The 18,366-nt window shown below is 40.3% G+C and overlaps 8 protein-coding genes and 1 non-coding gene across 10 annotated transcripts in view; 5 read left to right on the top strand and 4 right to left on the bottom strand.

Moving 5' to 3' along the window:
- Nucleotides 1-18,366, bottom strand: part of LOC129787983 (protein Peter pan) — a 1,185,971-nt gene that overhangs the window by 552,441 nt on the left and 615,164 nt on the right. The gene's annotated exons all lie outside the window — the stretch shown is intronic.
- Nucleotides 1-18,366, top strand: part of LOC129787980 (L-dopachrome tautomerase yellow-f2-like) — a 1,067,766-nt gene that overhangs the window by 434,236 nt on the left and 615,164 nt on the right. The gene's annotated exons all lie outside the window — the stretch shown is intronic.
- Nucleotides 313-1,938, top strand: LOC129795548 (neurofilament medium polypeptide-like). The gene has a single exon (XM_055836977.1). The coding sequence runs from the start codon at nucleotides 313-315 to the stop codon at nucleotides 1,936-1,938; it is 1,626 nt and encodes a 541-aa protein (XP_055692952.1).
- On the bottom strand, nucleotides 2,002-3,235 carry LOC129788003 (putative GPI-anchor transamidase). Its single transcript, XM_055823953.1, has 3 exons — nucleotides 3,119-3,235; nucleotides 2,776-3,057; nucleotides 2,002-2,712 (listed from the first exon to the last, which is right to left on the bottom strand). Exons 1-3 carry the CDS (start codon nucleotides 3,209-3,211, stop codon nucleotides 2,026-2,028), a joined length of 1,062 nt encoding a protein of 353 aa, XP_055679928.1. The 5' UTR covers nucleotides 3,212-3,235; the 3' UTR covers nucleotides 2,002-2,025.
- Nucleotides 3,312-4,291, bottom strand: LOC129788033 (nucleoplasmin-like protein). Its single transcript, XM_055824001.1, has 3 exons — nucleotides 4,151-4,291; nucleotides 3,837-3,985; nucleotides 3,312-3,765 (listed from the first exon to the last, which is right to left on the bottom strand). The coding sequence occupies exons 1-3, from the start codon at nucleotides 4,170-4,172 to the stop codon at nucleotides 3,442-3,444; spliced, it is 495 nt and encodes a 164-aa protein (XP_055679976.1). The 5' UTR covers nucleotides 4,173-4,291; the 3' UTR covers nucleotides 3,312-3,441.
- On the top strand, nucleotides 9,434-10,903 carry LOC129788009 (abscission/NoCut checkpoint regulator). The gene is made up of 3 exons (XM_055823968.1): nucleotides 9,434-9,566; nucleotides 9,629-9,801; nucleotides 9,874-10,903. Exons 1-3 carry the CDS (start codon nucleotides 9,519-9,521, stop codon nucleotides 10,601-10,603), a joined length of 951 nt encoding a protein of 316 aa, XP_055679943.1. The 5' UTR covers nucleotides 9,434-9,518; the 3' UTR covers nucleotides 10,604-10,903.
- Nucleotides 10,651-10,732, bottom strand: Trnas-gcu (transfer RNA serine (anticodon GCU)). Its single transcript has one exon. It is a non-coding gene; the product is annotated as a tRNA-Ser (tRNA).
- LOC129787984 (beclin-1-like protein) lies at nucleotides 10,953-12,572 on the top strand. Of its 2 annotated transcripts, none has more exons than XM_055823914.1 (2): nucleotides 10,953-11,182; nucleotides 11,288-12,572. In XM_055823914.1, the coding sequence occupies exons 1-2, from the start codon at nucleotides 11,071-11,073 to the stop codon at nucleotides 12,505-12,507; spliced, it is 1,332 nt and encodes a 443-aa protein (XP_055679889.1). In that variant the 5' UTR covers nucleotides 10,953-11,070; the 3' UTR covers nucleotides 12,508-12,572. The 2 variants fall into 2 exon arrangements, with proteins under 2 accessions (XP_055679889.1, XP_055679888.1); XM_055823913.1 differs by having other exon boundaries at nucleotides 11,267-12,572.
- Nucleotides 12,632-14,497, top strand: LOC129787997 (protein FAM50 homolog). The gene is made up of 2 exons (XM_055823942.1): nucleotides 12,632-13,788; nucleotides 13,953-14,497. Exons 1-2 carry the CDS (start codon nucleotides 12,749-12,751, stop codon nucleotides 13,993-13,995), a joined length of 1,083 nt encoding a protein of 360 aa, XP_055679917.1. The 5' UTR covers nucleotides 12,632-12,748; the 3' UTR covers nucleotides 13,996-14,497.

Genomic DNA, 18,366 nt, shown 5'->3' with positions numbered 1-18,366 from the left:
ATTAAATTATCTATCCAGTGGTGGTGGATTTTTTCAGATTGAAGCATTTTCCTGGGTGTCTCAGCGAGTGAGCAGTGAATTCCTATGGAAATAGAGTCTTTGTCTACCCCCTGATTCACATAAATTCAGTACAATTTTAATTTTCTGTCTCATTCACTCCAATTGAACGAAATGGTAAAAATGTTGGGTTAGAAATCCGGATAAATATTGCACAACCCAATATTTACCGTTTTTGCGTCTCTCACTCAAATCGCAGAAGCCGCCCAACGGAAATTTTTCTCAACAATTTTTTTGTTTTCCGTTCGGGTGAAAATGGACCGACGGGAAAGCTATCAAGTCCTGAACAGGGAGTTAATTATCAAAGTGAGAGATTTGCGTAATGAAAATTACCAGCTGCGAAACACTCTGCGGGCTGTGATGAAGGAAAATCTCGAATTGAAGGATAAACAGAGTGATGTGAAGCAAAAGACGCTGCAAAAATTCACCCAAATCTCGGAAATTATGCAAAATTTCGCCGTGGAACTCTATAGTGGCCCCACTGGGAATGAAGTGCAGGAAGAGATAAGTAAGCTTCGGTACTCCCTGTCCAGGAATGTCACTCCATTGAGTACCTGCAGCCCGGAGAAGATTCCCGGAAAGCCCGCGGTCTTTGTCAATGCGAGAAGCAGGAATGTAGTGAAGAAATTGACGGATGAAGTGCTTCCGGAAGCTAGTGGAGTTGATGGGCTTATGGATATGTCCCTTGAGGATGTACAGGTGTGGCTCAATAGCGATGACATCGAAGGGAAGGCAACTGATGAGATTCCCCCAATCACAGAGGAAGCTCAGCAAGAGGAGAAGATTGAGGAAGCTCAGCAAGAGGAGAAGATTGAGGAAGCTCAGCAAGAGGAGAAGATTGAGGAAGCTCAGCAAGAGGAGAAGATTGAGGAAGCCCAGCCTGCTTGCCAGGATGGAGAGATGCTTTACAAAAATATGTCAACAATTGCCGAAGAAAGTACCCAAATCTCCAGCATTGGAACATCCCCGAGCTCCCATTCATTGCTTCATGTCACCAAATTTGCCTCCAGTACACCTCACTGTGGCCAGAAAGCCCCCAATCAGGTCACCAGTTTGGCTGTGTCTCCAATTCTATTCAATGGATGCACAAATAGCGCCCCAACGCTCCGGAAATCCCCTATTGGAGCTGTTTCTGATTTCTCCAACGCCCCATCGTGCTCCACAATTTGCCAGAAAGATCCCGAAGAACTTCCAAAGGTTACCACGCGTAGAGGAAAGAATTTCATGAAGGATTTTTGTTTTGAGGGCTTTGAGGAGGAATCAAATGTTGTCTCAACGAAGGAAGTGCATCCAACTCTCGAATCCAGCTCAGAACCTTCTTCAACTGATGAAAACCATGGACGTACAAAGGTAACGGTTCGGAGAGGAAATCGAGCAGGAAGGAATGTCGTGAACTACGAAGAGAAGGACGAATTGGAGGCAGAACTGGAAGAGAACAAAAAGGAAGATCAGGAAGCAGGAGAGGTGGAAGAAAATCAAGGTGGGGAGAGTGAGAACGCTGGCCAGAAGACAGATGAAGAGCCAAAGAAGATAACAATGCGACAGAAGCCGCGGGCAGTCAAAAATCCTTCTCCGGAAGTTCAGAAAACAGCAGAAAATGAGGGCGATCGCAATGAAAATCTCAGAGATGACTCAAAAGCTCCGGAAACAGATGAAGAAGTCACTGTGGCCAGGGGGAAGCGTTCAAAGAAGACTCCAGTTGTGCGTCAGAGGACAAAGCTGGGAGATAGGACGAATCTCACAGAGAGCCCAGCTGAATGTCCCAGACCGATCAAAGTGGAGACATTTGAGGATATTATGGAACCTCTACGGCCCAAGAGGCGTGCTGCTCCTTCGAATCTTGCTGAACCGCGATTGGGCACCAAACTTCGTCGGACTTAGACTCTCAATTAACATTAATTTTTAATTTATAAATGAAATTTTGATCTCAAATAAAAAATATTCTTTCACGCTGAATTTTAGGTTTATTTATTGAAATAATTTACTAGGAAATTGCTCAATGAGATGTAGCTGGTAGTCTACTGGCTCATCCGGGTGGGTGTCAGTGATCTCCTCGGGTTCTTCCGGGAGTGTTAAATTGAGGCGTGTCCGGACGATTTCAGTTTGCCGGATGGAACCGAAGAAATTCGTTATGGGCACCTTGAAGGGATCTCTGGGATATAAATCCTTCCGGATGCCAACTGTGGAGATGCACACACGCTTCGGGCAGACCTGGAGGAATTCTCCCATGGATTTCTCACTATCCGGTGTGACTTTTTCCAGGAATTCAAGAGCGTAGTACGTGTAGCGATCAATGATGTACACCCCAATGGCGGGATCAACGTGATGCGACAGGGAATCCTCCCCAACGAGACTACTGGCAACAGCCAGGATATTGGGGGAGTAGAATTTCTCATACATCGATGCTGCCTGGCAGGTGTCAATCATGAAGAAGAGCTCATTGTAGCGCTGCTTCTGCCACATTTGCTCAATGGCATCCGCCAACTCCTGACTCGTTATCTCCTCGGAATCCTGGAATTTCAGGAAGCCATCCCCACCGTGCCCCGTAAGGTAGATCAGAACATTACTTCCGGGATCTGTGAGGAGTTTCTTAGATCGCGTTGTGCCATTCTTATTCCTTCCCGTCAGGAGGCGAACAAAGTTCTCCACAGTTACCTGAAAAACAAATCAAAAATTTCATCCGGATGATGATCTTTTGATTCCATCCAGCTTCCCTACCTCGTATCCTCGGTAGTCCACCTCGACGTCGTCTCCGTAGACATTGATGTGTTGATTGGCATTGTTGAATACCGTTGCTGGGCGTGGATTCCGGGGATTGCAGGCCATATCATCGGCAATCATGAGGATGATCTGACTATCTGGAATCCCAAGACGCTTCACAGAGCGATAGATAGACAACACATTAGCTACATGTCGATAGTTGAACCAGAATCTCGAAGTATCCACCAAAACTGCCCAATTATTGGTATGTGAATCACTCTGAACAAACTTTTCCGGGAGCTGGAATAACCCCAAACTCATTAAAACCATGAAAATGAGGAAACTCTCCGTTGTTCCTTACCTGAATTTCATTGGAAAATACCGCAGAAAAGCCAGAAAATAGAAAAACAACACAGAGAAAAACTTCCGTAAACATCTTTATCAAATTTTCCATTGAGGTTATGTTAACAATTTTGCGCAGCCGGACTAAAAATCTCCGGCGGCGTTTAAAACTCAAGAATTGAGGAAAATCTTCCGAGAAAAAGGCCAAGAAAGCTTATGAATGACAAATATATTGAATGGACTTTAATTGGAACATTGTACACATGTAGGAAATGGGGGAGAATGATGATTTATGGCGGAATTTCCGTGAAGAAATTAACTTTTCCCACTTTTCCCTCGATTTCACTTCTTCTTTCGCGCCACACCGCCGGGTTTTGTGATGGTTTTGGGGAATTTTTGTTTCCTACGGGCACTCCCACTGTCCTCATCCTCTTCAGCACCATCTTCATCTTCTTCCTCTTCTTCCCCTTCGCCGGCCCACGTGCCCTCCATCGAGGATTCCCCAATCAAGTGATGACCGTGAATGTGAACGGGGCCCGCACCCTTGATCAGGGTGAAAATGACCGGAGCCACAAATTCCAGCTCCATGCAGATATTGCGGATTTCTCCCACCTTCAGCACCCCAATGGGGATCTTGATAACATCATCAATTGTCTGCGTTGTGACCTAAACAAGAAATTTCATTAAAATTTCAAAACTTTCCCATGAAAATAAAGCAAAGGAGGAGCCCCACAAACCTCCACAACGTTGTATTCATCGGCGGGAGCGTCGTGACCGAGAAGGAGCATTTTCACCAGCAACTTATTTGAAACTGCCATATCCTGGTCATCTTCCCCGTGGAAGGGATCCCACGTCTGTGTGGGTGCTGCGCCGGTCAACGTCACACCTGTTCAACAAGGAAAATTAACCAAATTACATCCCAAAAGCAATTCAATTAGATACATTCCCCCAGAAAAGCGTGTTGTTTACCCCAAACATAACCTAAAAATTCCCCAAAAAACTCCGCAAATTCCCCAAATGAGCCCCAAACACACATTTTCCATTCACTTACCGTAAAAATATTCGTCAGACATGGCTTGGGATGAAAATTCCACTGATTTTTCACGAATTTCCAGGTAAATACCGTGAAAATGCAAAATTCCTCGCGCCGAAATGACAATCGCAAAAAGGGGGAATTTTTCTGTGGTGTGAGGAGAAATGTAGGTGGCGCCACGGGCGTTTTCAAAAATTAACAACCCCAACCAACAAAAACGGCCAGAAAGTTATGAAAAACTTTTTGAGTTTCTGGAAAAAATTCAGGAAAAGCGCTGTGATTGGGAAATACGGTGAAAACTGAAGCTAATGGTGAGAAATGACTATGGGACCTTTCAGGATCGAGTTTTTCTTTTGCCGTCGGGTGAAAAAATGCAAAAATAAAATGATATTTTCCAAGGATACAAAAGTGTACAAAATATCAAAATAAAATGATTTTTTTTTGTAATTATGAGTTTTAGTTAATTATTTTAACAGTTTTGAAGAGCGTCGGGTGTGGAAAATGTGTTGAAATGAATCAAAAATAAATTCAAAGATGAAAAATTTTGGCTGTAGAGTTTTACATGAGAGGGGTTTTCATTTGTCTTCGAGTGAAAGAACAAGAACGATTTTAAAATTTTATAAAAGGTTTTAGCAGAAAATATTATTAGAACATTAAGAAGGAAAAGAAAATGAAGAAGTTTAGAGAAAAATCAATAAAAATTTTAAGAATTGAATTTTTCAATTTCCCGTCGGGAGAAAAACTCAAGACTGAATTAAGCGAAGAAGTTTAGAGAAAAATCAATAAAATTTTTATAAATTGACTTTTTCAATTTCCCGTCGGGAAAAAACTGAAGAAAGCTAAATTTACAGTTTTTTTTCTAAATCTTTTCTTATTAATTTTTTTTAAGAGAAATAAATGATAGAGAGAAAAAAAATAAAATGAGAAGATTTTTCTAAATCGTTCGTTGGTAGAAAATTTAATTTTCTTTCTAAAAATTTCCACTTATCCCAAAGAAGGAACAAAAAACTTTCTAGAATATTCCATAGAGTAATATTTAATGAGAAAAACGCATAAAAATTCCAAAGGTATTAAAAAGGGATCATTTTAATCCATTTGGGTCATTAAGGATGGGGATTAAGGCAGGTGCCGATTAAAGCAGGTACTTATTGAGCGCCCGAAAGCGGATGTCTCTGCGCCCGCCATCTTGCTTGCCTACCTGTTGTCCACCTATAAAAGGGGGTCCTGGCGCCACAGCTCGTTACTTACTCACCAGTTCTCAAACTGATAAGACGTGTGCTCTTGCTCTGCAAAAAAATTCTCTCAGTAAATCAATTTCTATAAAAAATCTCAATTTTCATACCAGTTCAATAATTTTTCGATTTCCAATTTGAATTCAATTTTTATTTAAATTCAGTGTTTTCTTTTTTAAACTCAGTGCTTTTTTTTCACTTAAACTCAGTGATATTTTTAATTATTTTTTTTTCTTTTTCAGTAAATTTGCTGTTCCCAGTAAGTTTTTTCAAGTAATTTTTTTTTCGAGTAAATTCATTTTCAAGTAAAATTCATTTTTCAAGTAAAATTCATTTTCAAATCAAATTCATTTTCAAGTCAAATTCATTTTCAAGTTAAATTCTTTTTCAAGTCGAATTCAATTTCAAATCATTTTCAAGTTAAATTTATTTTCACGTTAAATTCTTTTTCAAGTCGAATTCAATTTCACATTAAATTCATTTTCAAGTTGAATTCATTTTCAAGTAAATTCATTTTCACATTAAATTCTTTTTCAAGTCAAATTCATTTTCATTTCGTTAATTTTTTTCAAGTAAAATTATTTTTCAAGTAAAATCATTTTGAAGTAAAATCAATTTTTCTTTTTAATTCTTTTTAATAATAGGAAATTTATATTTATTTGCCCTTTTCCGCCTTTTTTCTTAGCTTCTATCAATTTTTCTTTTTCAATTTAATTTTTCGTTTCACGTTCAATTTAAATTCATTTTCAATTTACAATGGAGAAGGGTCCTTGCGATTGTGGATCATCCCTCTCATGGAAATTGCTCCCTACCGTAGAGAGCAATGGGCGTATTGTTATGCGCATCACTAAAGTTCATGCTTGGTCGCATGATCGCGTTGTTTCCGAGAAGTCCTCTGCTTCGGAGACGTTATCTCATCGTTCGGAAGATATTTCACCGTCTTCCGTGCGATCAGGTACGCCTTCGGAACAGGGGAGGACGGAACAACGCGATAATGCGACTGAGCATAATGCGTCATCAGCGACTTCTACTTTGGCCCCTCAGGCACCACAGAAGTCGCCTCAAGCTCCTTCTGAGCTTTCGCTTTTAAATCCAAGCGAGAATCCGATGATGACGCGTGGAGCAAGGCCGCCGCCTGTGCCCATGACCGCGAAGAGGGCTGCAATTTATAGAACTTTGTTAAGAGAGCGGGAGCCTAAATTTGGTCCTGGGCCCGCTGGATTGCTAGGGAAAATTTTAGATGCCTGCCGTAAGCGCCCTATTAATACAGAATTGCCCGTTCCTCAGTCTGTCACTAGCCAAAGATCCGCGAAAATTTTGTCACAATCACTATCTCAGTCACCAAAGCCCTCTGCTCGGTCCCCGATAATGCCTAATCATGCTTCTCAACCAGTTTCTCGGTTGGCTCCTTCAGAGCCTCCGAAAAGGGCTTCCCCAGTTGAAAAGCCCATAATTACCTCTAATGTCCCTCCTGCACTTCTTGCATCGGGACTTCCCCGTAACCTACTTGTTGGGTTACCTGACTGGCTTCTTGATTCTAATCCTTCGACGACGTCAAAAGCCTCTGAGGTTCACAAGGCTCCTCAGGTCTCAGAGCCTCCGAAGCAGCTTGAGAAGCTAAGTCCTCATTTAAAGAAAAATGAGGATTTAGCTTCTGAAGTTGCTTCTTCAATTTCGCCAGCCCCCCGTTCCGTCGCCAGCGTTAGTTCGTCTACGTCTTCGAAGCCTGGAGCTTCTAAAATTCCTCAGTGGTTGTTAGACGATCTCGATATTTCAGAATCGTCAGAGGAATCTGCATCAGAAAATGATGAGAATATTGATCCCAATTCGGTTAAAGCTTCCCAGTTTCAATCCGCTTCATCATTCTGTGCCACCCAGTCACTTCCCGTCAAAATTCCGTGGTCTTCAGTTCCAAATCTAAAGTTGTTCGATAAAATTATCCCAAGGGAGCCTCTCAGTCCAAAGAAATCCAAAGCACTCGTCAAGTGCTTTGGAAATAATTCTATTAAGCCAACGGTTTCGGCTTCTTCTCTGCCGGACGTAACAGTCCGTAAATCGACCACCCCGATGCTTCCTTCGAATCCACGGAATAAGGACAAAATTCAGGGTCTTGATAAGCCCAAAAAATCTCACAGCGCGTTTCCAAATTCCAAAGAGCCTTCTGCAACTACATCAAATCGTCCTAAGCCTTCAGCTACAACTTCCGATGGGGTTTTTAAGATTCCAAAAGTACCCCCGCGTAAACAATCAGTAATCAACGACAACGAATTAACCCGCGACGTAAATTTGCTTCTCGGTACATTTAGGTCCACACATCTTCCGCGTCTCTTATCTCCAATCCGTGATCTTCCCGCGTCAAAAGTCCGTGAAAGTTCTCCTCCGTTAGATTCGGAGATCGCTAGAGAACTCGAAATGGCGCGTTCTTTGGTCTTCTCCCCCGTTCGCAATACCCCGGAAGCATCATCTTCGAAGCGCAAAGCTTCAGACTCGGTCAGTAGTTCCAAAGTCTCGAAGAAGCGTAAAGTAGATTCAGAAGAACCGAGTACTGAATCTACATCGGTACCTCCTCCGTCTATTAAGTCAACTCTTCGCGATCAGTGGGCATCTTCTATTCCACGGGCATTTCAGCGTCCTTCAAAATCCAAACTTAAGAATCTCCGCAGATAAATTAATTTTTTTACACAAGGCCGGGCAAATAATTTAATTTTTTTTTTCAGGATTTATATTTATATATTTTTGGGTCATATTATGTATGTATGTTATATGTTTTTCTATTTTTTTTTGGTATATTTTACAGATGACGAAGGGATTTCCTTAATCCTTGAAGATGCGGCAATATTAGTTGTAAGATATTTAATATTATTTTTTAATGTTTTTTTTGGTGATATTTTGTCTTTATTTATGCTTTAATTGTATTGACAACAAGAATGCATCAAATGATCCAACGATTGAGGTGAATAGTGGGAGGAGCTTGGTGTAGTTTTTCTACATTAAACTCTTTCCATTACTCATCTTAACTGGTGGAACTTTGGTGCATTCTTGGTGTGAATTGCTTAGATTAAGAATATTTAATATTTTTTCATTATTTTTTGACAAGAGGTTATTTTATAACTTTGCTTTAATTTTCTATATTAAGCTTATTTAAAATTATTTTTTGTGTGATATTTTTATTATTAATTTAGTTAATTTTCTGTGTAACTTGACGATAGGATTTTTTAATAAAATCTTTGATTTTTTTAGTTAATACTAGTAAGCTAGTTAAGTTAGTTTTAAGATTAGTTGAATTTATATAAGTTTAGTTAAGTTAGTTAAGTTAGGTTAAGTTCCCCCACTAATGGAAACCTTCACCTTGTCGTATGGTGGTGGGGCTTGCGTGCCTTGTTTGAAAGCTAGAGGCTATGCCAACTCAGGGTCACCCATGTTGGACAGGCTCTAGCCTAGAGGCCAGACTAAGAAGGTCCCCGAACTCTAATAGTTCGGTTTTTTATTAATAAGGGATTCACATGCCCTTAAAAATATTTTTCTGATTCATTTCTAGCAAATTATTTCTGAGAGCATAAAAAATCTTTTACTCTTTTTTAATGAACTTTTATTAACTTTTTTACTTTTTATTTATTTATTTGTTGATTTTGCCTTCATAATAATTTTAGTTTTACATCAATTTATGTCAGATTCATAATTTTTCACATTGTCAAATTGCATAAAATAGCTTTTACCTTGAATACCAATTTTTTTTATATTTTATTTTTGGAGACTTTATAAAAGTTTGGAGACTAGTTTTTTATAGGGAATACCAAAATTCTTTTATCTTTTACACTGAATACCAAAATGGCCATTTATCATAAAAATAAAAGATTTTTTTACGCTGATTATGGCCCTAGGTTGTCTAGCAGGGACAAGAGACTTTTAATATTTTACTCGCAAATGCTTGAAATGCATTTGATATTTCCATAAACCTCCAGGAAAAATTCTAGCAAAGATTTATTTTTTTACCCAAAAAAAAAATACTTTTGAAGTTTTCCGTTACTTTACAATATAATTTGAATTTTTGGGTCATCTTTGACAACTAACCTAACTTTCCACAATTTCCAAACAATTTATCAGAGTTTTGTTGTGAGTAATTTCCTTCAAGATTTTCCTCAATTTCCAACAATATGTCGTGCCGGGGATGCACAAAAAAGTACGGAATATTCCTTAAGGAGGTAAAATCCAAAGAATTTATCAACTGACATTGAATGTAAGCAATAAAAATTAATATTTCCAGTTGGGATGTCCTAAATGTAAATTTGCTTATTGCAAAAATTGTTTAAAATATTCCATTGATGGTTCTCCTGAGAAAAAGAAGCTCAAAGTGTGCCTCTCGTGCTTTGGCAGCACCAAGAAGTCTTCGTCCGAAGCCTCAGAAGTTGATCGCCCTGTTCCGGATGCATATTTAAAGTAATTATCTCAAAATACATTTCACCTTCTAAACTTTCTTGAATTCCTCTCAAATGAATCATCAAATTGCAGGAGAATTGAGAAGTTAAGCAACATGAGTGACTCACCAAAACATCCCCCAATCGTTGCATCAGCTTCCGGAAGTCTTGATGGAGATGATGAGATAAGGAAGCGCCTGGATAAATTACGAGAAGATCGCCAGCCGAAAAATGTTCCAACAGAGGATGAGATGAGAAGGCGATTGGCTAATCTGCGTGGGCAGGAATACAAGGAATATTCCAATGCTCATGTCTTTGCTGTTGATAATCGTTCAGATCAGGAGAAGATGAATGATTTGCTGAAGCAATACGCCGAAGAATCCTCCATCAGGGAAGCTCATGATCCAGCGAAGGATGTTGAGAGACGTTTAGCTGCACTCAAGGAGAATCCTTTGGCTCCTGCGGGGAAACCCGTTGTACCTGCTGCTGCTGGAGGAAGTCCTGCGGATGAGAGTGAGGATGAAGAGACAGCTGCGAAGAAAATTACTCAGCGTTACTTGGCTGAAGTTGCTCTTGAGGGAGAAATTCTCGAACCTGAAGAGAAGGAATTCATTAAGAGTCTCCCTCCTCCATCCAAGGACACCGAAGAACTTCCGTGGTGCACTATTTGCAACGAAGATGCCACAATCCGGTGCCTGGGATGCGATGGAGATCTCTTCTGTCGTGAATGCTTCAAGGATATTCACGATGATGAAGAGTACCGAGGACATCAAACAAAGCCCTACGCCAGGAAGAAGACAGCCCAGGATTCTGATGACGACTGAGGAGTTCCTGAAGCAAAAAAAAATGAAAAGGAGGAAAAAGAAAGAGCCGACGAGGATGGGATTCGAACCCACGCGTGCATAGCACATTGGATTAGCAGTCCAACGCCTTAACCACTCGGCCACCTCGTCTGAAAATAGCCTTGGTTAAATTTCAACTTCAATGCAGGGACTTCTGGGGGTAGCTCCCCACATTCCCGGACTTCCTGGCAACATTTTAATGTTATTTTCACACAATTTGCAGTGAGAACTTTTCACATTTCCATGGAAAATTATTAAAATATTTGTGAAAATTGAGAAAAACATTTTCAAACTTTCCCAAACAGCTGTGTGGGAAATCTCCGCAAGGGGTCGCTGTTGGTCTTGTTTTGACATTTCTTGCTTTTCCTCGAAGAAGCTTGAAGAAAGAATAATTTACAGTTAAAATTCTCATTGTTTGAGTGGAAAATCAGTAGGAAGGGACATCCAGGATGGGAGATGAGAGAGTCCTCGTAAGTTTTACGTGCCAGAGATGCCTTCAGCCCATAAAGATTGATGAGACTTTCGATAGAATTGACGAGCATAAATTGGCTGAACTTTCTCGTAAGTAAACATTTGGATTTTCCATGAGATTCCCTCCTGGACAGTCCCTCCTGTTCAATCCGTTGTTGATTTATCTTTTCACAGTGCCAATTAATTCTAATATAGATGTAGATTTGGAATCTCAGGCAATGAGTTTTGATCAATTTGTCCCTCCGTTTGGTTTCCGGGACTCCGGAGCTGCGAATTTTGAGGCATTCCGTCGCATTAGAGATGGTTCCGGGAAGGTTCTCACACAGTATGCTGTCTATGGGACTGGAACGAATGGCTTTATGCTCATTTCTGACGTCTGGGACAACGATGTGGGGAGCCACAAGATGAAAGTCAAAGCGGAATTGTTTGATAAGCTCTCATCCAATTCCGAAATTGATCATCCACTGTGTGATGAGTGCACAGACACCTTGCTGGAGATGATGGATCAGCAGCTAAAGTTGGCAGATAATGACTTCAATGACTATCTGAGTTATCTCAAGAAGTTGGAAGCTTCGGAGGATGTTCCGGACATCGAGCAGCTGGAGAAGGAATTGGCAGATTTGAGTACGGAGGAGGAACGCTTGGTGGCTGAGTTGGCTATGCTCAAGACACAGGAGGAGGCCATTAAAGTTTCCATTGAGGGACAACAGGCTGAGCAGGAACGCCTCCGGGATGAACAAGTAAAATACTGGCGAGAGTACACAAAGCACCGACGTGATCTCATGGCAACAGAGGATGAATTTAGAAGTGTGGAGAATCATTTGGCCTACGCTCAATCCCAGCTGGATCGTCTCAAGAAGACAAATGTCTTCAATGTGACCTTCCACATCTGGCATTCCGGACACTTTGGCACCATTAACAATTTCCGCCTCGGGCGCCTTCCATCCGCTCCTGTTGATTGGTCAGAAATCAATGCAGCCTGGGGCCAGACAGCTCTGCTCCTTTCCGCCCTGGCACGAAAGATGAATCTCACCTTCAAGCGCTACAAACTCGTCCCTTACGGCAATCATTCCTACATTGAGGAATTTGAGACCGGGAAGCAGCTTCCGCTCTACGGCACAGGAGGCATTCGATTCTACTGGGATACCAAATTTGATGCAGCCATGGTGGCTTTCCTGGATTGTCTGCAGCAATTCAAAGATGAGGTTGAGAAGGGTGATTCAGGGTTCTGTCTACCCTACAAGATGGACAAGGGGAAGATTGAGGATTCAGCCACGGGGAATTCCTATTCCATCAAAATTCAATTTAATTCCGAAGAACAATGGACTAAGGCTCTCAAATTCCTGCTGACTAACCTCAAATGGGGACTTGCGTGGGTGTCGTCTCAATTTGCAGATGATAAGCTTGATGATTAGATAATTTTCCTGTACAGTATATCCCCCTATAAAGACTGCAAAAATAAAAGTTTTATTTCAGTTAATTTGAGGGCTTTTTTTTTCAGTGCAGGTAGTGGCGCCACCTTGCGGAGAAAAATACCTCACAGCTGGTTTTGACAGTTTGTTTCTAGAAACAAATAGAAGATTGTTTATGTTTGTTTTTGGGCGAGAAATCTTAATTTATTTGGTGTTTAAAGGGAAATAAAATCAGTGAATAATAATGGCACACTACAAAGGAGCCGCTAGTGAGGCAGGACGTGCAATGCAGCTAATGAAGAAGCGAGAAATCGCGCAGCAGGAGATTGAATTCAGGAAGAAGAAAATCGAGGAGGATCTTCGGGTGCACAATATTGAGAATAAATTCGCCAGCCACTATGATGCGGTGGAGCAGCAGCTCAAGAGCTCCACAATTGGGCTTGTTACGCTGGATGAGATGAAGGCCAAGCAGGAAGATATTGTGCGGGAGCGTGAGAAGAAATTAGCACAGAAGAAGGAGGAGAAGGATAGGGAGAAGCTGCGTGCCTTGGAAGCGAAACAGGCTGAAAAGAATAAGCAACAGAAGCAAATTCAGGCGTTATCATTCACCCTGGATGAAGATGAGGCTGAGGATGATGCCTCAGAAGAAGAGAAGGAGGTTAAGAAAAGCCCAAAGAGATCGTGGATGGATGTGGAGGATGTGCCGAAGAAGAAAATCAAGAAGAATCCCGATGTGGATACGTCATTCCTGCCAGATCGTGAGAGGGAGGAGCGTGAGAATCGCCTCAGGGAGGAATTGCGCCAGGAGTGGGTGGCACAGCAAGCTACGACGAAAGATCAAGAGATTACAATCACCTTCAGCTACTGGGATGGATCTGGGCACAGGAGGAGTGTGGTGATGAAGAAGGGTCATTCAATCTATCAATTCCTGCAAAAGTGCCTGGAACTGCTGCGGAAGGAATTCAGTGAGTTGAAGACAGTCATGGCGGATCAGCTGATGTACGTCAAGGAGGATCTCATCCTGCCGCATCACTACACCTTCTACGACTTCATTGTGACCAAGGCGAGGGGGAAGAGTGGCCCCCTCTTTCAGTTTGACGTTCACGACGACATCCGGATGATCAGTGATGCCACAATTGAGAAGGAAGAATCTCACGCTGGGAAAGTTCTCCTCAGATCGTGGTACGAGAGGAATAAACACATCTTCCCGGCTAGTCGATGGGAACCCTATGATCCCACAAAGACCTACGATAAGTACACCATTAAGGATAAGAAGGTCACGAAGTAAGTTAAGAGATTCCAACTCTTCTGCCGTTTTCTCTTTTTCTAAGTGAATGAATGATTGAATAAATGAATTCTTTTATAAATTAAAAAAATCTCTCCATGTTTGATATAAATTCTGTTTAAATTACCTTTGCACTTAATCTTACTTAAAAAATAATTTTCAGATATTTTTCAGTCAGAGTTTCGGTGCAAGGTTGGTTTGAATAGAATAATAAGATTAAAGCTCTTCGTCAGGTTTACAATATTAATTGGTCAAAGGACAGAAGACCAAATGTTTCAGTCCCGATGGTCCCGATATTCCACCATATAAATTGGTCAAAAAGACCGAAATGCTTCAGTGAAATTGACTGAATAATTCAGTTAAATGACATTACGAGACCGCTTCAACCATTTAAATCATTTGAATTGGTCAAAACGACCGATAAACTTCAAAGAAATTGACAAAATAATTCAGTTAAAACGTATTGCGTAAGTGCTTTAACCATTTGAATTGGTCAAAATCGATAAAAAAAACTAGTTAAATATCTTCGACCAAATAAATTAGTCAAAATGCTCTCGAAGAATAAAATGGTCAAACATCCATCAAATAAATTGGTCAAAATAACCAAATTATTGACAAAAGTAAATTGGTGGAAGATGTGGAAGATCGAGTTTGAAATTTACAATTAAAAAAGCTGAAATAATTTTAACAGTGTAATTTAAGTATAAAATTGTAAGTATGTAATTTGTGGTAAATAAAATGTAATTTTAAATCTTAAGAGATTGATTTTTTATTTAAAAAGGAATTTTAAGTAGATTTGTCAGTTTTTAACGTAAATTGAGGCGTTTCAGAGGGCCGAAAAGATCTAATACCTACTAAACTTTGAAAGGTTTTTTTTATTCTTATTGCCTCTTAATCTGCAAAATCATTTTATTTTGAATTTCCTTAATTATTTTTTTTTTTTGAAAAATGTTCCGGATTAATTGTTGACTAACTAACACTCTCTAACTGACAATATAATCAAATTCTTTTGATTATATTGAATCAATCCTTCGCATACAAACTTTTCTCTTTTTTTTGTGCTCTCCCCTCTTCCTTCCGGGAAGGTGCAGCAATCAGAATGAACCTGGCTTGTAAAAGCGAGGAAAAAGGTGAAAGAAAAATCGTCTCTATAGAATCAAACTTTTCCTCCTCTTGTCCACTACATACGTACAACAATACAAAAGGAAAAAAGTAGAGGAGTAATAAGAAAGTTTTCTCTCCGCCCCCTAAACCAATTGGTGAAGAAAGTAACAAGGAAAAAAAAGAAGAAAAAAATAATTTGTTGTAGTAAAGAAAAGTTTCTCTACCCTTTTCATGGGCTTCAAACCATAAGATGCATTGTCAGGCCATAAGATAGATTGAAAAAGTAATCTCGAATCATTCTTATCGTACTGTTACGTGGGGCACTTTCTCGTATGTGGATTGTGAGGTCTTCTGGGACATGGATTGGCGCGAACATGTACGATAACGAGAAGCCGGTGAAACCGGCTTGGGCAACGGTTTCTACGACTCGGATGATGGAAGCTAGACAAAGGAAATGCGCGAGCACTAAGTGAGTCTGTGCCGTGCCGTGCTAGAGAAAACCCGCGTGTGGAGAGAGAGTTGAGCCACGAGGCTGGAGAAAAGGACAATGGGAGCGCCCCGAAGGATGTTGGATCCTTGACCACCATCAAGTTGTGCCCTGAAGCAACCTGCGATAGACAATGGCCCCAAATCTGTCGGACTGTGATGCCTCGCGACTTTGGCTCACACGTGTGCCCGGAAGTTGTGCCCATTTAGCTTCCCCACAGAAGTCTCTGCACACTTCTTGCGTGTCCCGGTGAGCCCCTCGCCCGTCACCTCCGGACAGACACGCCATCTTCAGGAAGAAGGGGCTGTATCACGCCCTAGGATCGTTTCCCGGATTTACTCATAACCTCAACACGATAATTCTCCTCTCTCTCCCACGTCAGCATGTGAGGCCGGATAAGCCAAAGCCTCATGTAGGCAAATGTGAGTTTTATGTGCGACAATAAAGACATGAACGTTTAGAGTGAAATAAATGCTAATTAGTGAAAGAAGTTGCTTGTGTTTGGTCTCCCTCCGGTCCACCCCCCCAATCTCGCAACAGTACCAATTGTAGAAAAGTTCTTTTTTTTCTCATTTTATTTAGAAAACGCAGCGCGGATTGATTTGAAATTGAAAAATTTCATTTATTGATTTTTAATTTGCCCTCCATCATCAGATAAAAATGGGTTTAATTGAATGTTTGTTTTCATTCTCCGCAGCTGTGGCTTTGTTAACAAAACACACACAAAAAGAGAACTAATACGAATCTATAGAAAAAATTTAATTGATATTTGTTTCCACGTGGAAATTTTAATTTTATTTTTCTGATTTTATGTGTTTTCAAATGAAAAACGAAATATTTGTCCAAATTCATTTTTCCTCTGTTTAAAAAAAAAGATAAAATGAAATAATTCATGGAATTGTATTTTTGAATGAAATTGAATATTTTGCTAATCGAATGTACTTTTCATTAGAAGAATTTACTAATTAATTTAATTTCTTGAATTAAATTTATTTGATACATACTCTTTGGTATTAAAGGACGCTCTTCCCCATTTTGATATAATTTTAAGACTTCCTGGCAATCAGTCTAATCAGTTAATCAGGTTCGTCTATGTATCGTCATGTCTACGTATTCCATTCGTTAATTAATTATTGGATTATTTCTCTGATTTCTTCATCATCTTTGCCATAAAATAATAAATAACTCCATTAATCTAACCTCAATTCTAAAGCGTCTGTATGAAGTTTGCTGCATGTAGATAATTTAAAATTCAAATTCTATCCGATAAAAATGCTACTAGTGTGGCTCTATTTTCACGACCATCCATGTAGAATTTTGCACAACACGTATACAAAATTCCGCTTCCTATCTTTTCTTTCCGGCAAAATTCCTGGAATATCGACCGCTTCCTCCTGATATGGGTATATACCTATATTATGTACTATATATAGCAACACCTTGTATTACATTGCAATATTTCTGTGCCTCGTGTTCCAATTTAAAATTTATGCAAATTCTTTCAATTATACAGAAGAAGCCACGTTCTGTCACCCCTTTTCCTTTATCCGAAGAAAGAAATTGATGAAGATTGACTTCGTTTTGTGCGCAAAAGGAGCCCTACCGTCGAATTGATAATTAACTCCTCTATATCTCTCCGTCTTTAATGCGATAAGACATTCTCGCACGTTTTGAACAATTCTCACTAAAGGATCATTCTTTGAATACAACACAGAGATTACAATCAGAATGGAAAAAGGAAGAGAGAGAGATAGAGAAATGTCTGGGATAGGGTAATTTCGATTCGTGAGCAAACGTACGCGTGGGTGGACTTTTTATTGGATTTTCATGCGACTTTTGCCGCCAAGAATAATTAGGCGCGACTTATTGATATTCGTTTTGAATATATTTTCAACCAGGTCCGTAGTTCTCTAATCCTATTGCGGAACGGTCGAATAAGCCAGTTAGTGGTCAAAACGAAGCCGAGGTCCATATGAAAGGGTGCAACAGAATAATTGAGCGTAAAGCTAATATAATCTTAGGGAGTTATCACACCTAAGCTCTAAGCACTTGATGCTTACGATAAGCATAGAAAACAAAAAAGTTACGACTATTAGACACGTGTGGCGCTGGCGCTGACAAGTTATCAACTTCGAGAAATTCGGGAATACGTATCGCTACAAACATCACTTTGCCTCATGCCTGAAAAATGAAAAGGTTCGGAGATATCATTCAGGTTAGTTTTTTATTAATAATTTTATTAATTTATACGATTTATACTCAATTCTTATATATTTTTTTTATCCTCACAGAGTTTCTTTCATTCAGAGCAAGCAGATCTAGTAGACGACGAAGTAAATTCTCAAATTATACCCCGATCAGTGTGTGAAGAGTCACAAAGTACAATGGCGTCCGAAAATTCCAACATCACCCCGGAAACGCCACATGGTGACAGCCAGGATGGGGATGAATCAGTGTCTCCAGCAATTCCAGAGCAGATAAATCAACCGGCGATGTTAAACTACTTGCAAATTGTAAGGTACCCCCCACCCCCGATCCCACATTACTCTGTGGTTCCGATAATTCCAACGGCTCCAGCAATTTCTCACAATGCCCCGTCAGGGGAATCCCTTGTGAATTCCGGGAATAATTTCACAATATCTCAGAATTTTGTCTTCGTTGAGAGGACCGCTGAAGCAACAGGAATGAAGTATATGGCGGTCGTACCAGTTGCATCCGCAGGTCCAGAAGGAAATGCCCAAGTCGCCCAAATGGATCAGCCAGCGCCAATGCAAGGCACAGCCTTGGTCCGCTTTGGAGAAACCCGCAATCCAATTTTTACGGATCTCCGGAACCAGATTAAGCAGTTTGGTTTAAATCTCCGCAAAGACTGAAAGGCTTTTCGGACCCGGGAATGCAATGGGATAAAACTTCTACAGAAAATTCTGGCAGAAGAAGATATCTCAACGGAAGGCAAGTATATTAAATCACTAGTCAACCCGAGCCC

This window comes from Lutzomyia longipalpis, chromosome 1, assembly GCF_024334085.1.
Source record: "Lutzomyia longipalpis isolate SR_M1_2022 chromosome 1, ASM2433408v1".
NCBI classification, from domain to species: domain Eukaryota; kingdom Metazoa; phylum Arthropoda; class Insecta; order Diptera; family Psychodidae; genus Lutzomyia; species Lutzomyia longipalpis.
Note: the sequence above shows the minus strand (reverse complement) of the source record. Positions and strands in the feature narration are given on the sequence as shown.

Coding starts and splice junctions, on each gene's coding strand:
- LOC129788003 (XM_055823953.1), bottom strand. CDS start 3,211: ATGGAAAATTTGATAAAGATGTTTACGGAAGTTTTTCTCTGTGTTGTT. Junction 3,058..3,118: donor TATTTTCCAATGAAATTCAG/GTAAGGAACAAC, acceptor GGGTTATTCCAG/CTCCCGGAAAAGTTTGTTCA. Junction 2,713..2,775: donor TGGACTACCGAGGATACGAG/GTAGGGAAGCTG, acceptor TTTGTTTTTCAG/GTAACTGTGGAGAACTTTGT.
- LOC129788009 (XM_055823968.1), top strand. CDS start 9,519: ATGTCGTGCCGGGGATGCACAAAAAAGTACGGAATATTCCTTAAGGAG. Junction 9,567..9,628: donor ACGGAATATTCCTTAAGGAG/GTAAAATCCAAA, acceptor TAATATTTCCAG/TTGGGATGTCCTAAATGTAA. Junction 9,802..9,873: donor GTTCCGGATGCATATTTAAA/GTAATTATCTCA, acceptor ATCAAATTGCAG/GAGAATTGAGAAGTTAAGCA.
- LOC129787997 (XM_055823942.1), top strand. CDS start 12,749: ATGGCACACTACAAAGGAGCCGCTAGTGAGGCAGGACGTGCAATGCAG. Junction 13,789..13,952: donor AAGGATAAGAAGGTCACGAA/GTAAGTTAAGAG, acceptor AATAATTTTCAG/ATATTTTTCAGTCAGAGTTT.
- LOC129795548 (XM_055836977.1), top strand. CDS start 313: ATGGACCGACGGGAAAGCTATCAAGTCCTGAACAGGGAGTTAATTATC.
- LOC129788033 (XM_055824001.1), bottom strand. CDS start 4,172: ATGTCTGACGAATATTTTTACG. Junction 3,986..4,150: donor GTCTGACGAATATTTTTACG/GTAAGTGAATGG, acceptor CTTGTTGAACAG/GTGTGACGTTGACCGGCGCA. Junction 3,766..3,836: donor ATGAATACAACGTTGTGGAG/GTTTGTGGGGCT, acceptor TTTCTTGTTTAG/GTCACAACGCAGACAATTGA.
- LOC129787984 (XM_055823913.1), top strand. CDS start 11,071: ATGGGAGATGAGAGAGTCCTCGTAAGTTTTACGTGCCAGAGATGCCTT. Junction 11,183..11,266: donor TAAATTGGCTGAACTTTCTC/GTAAGTAAACAT, acceptor ATCTTTTCACAG/TGCCAATTAATTCTAATATA.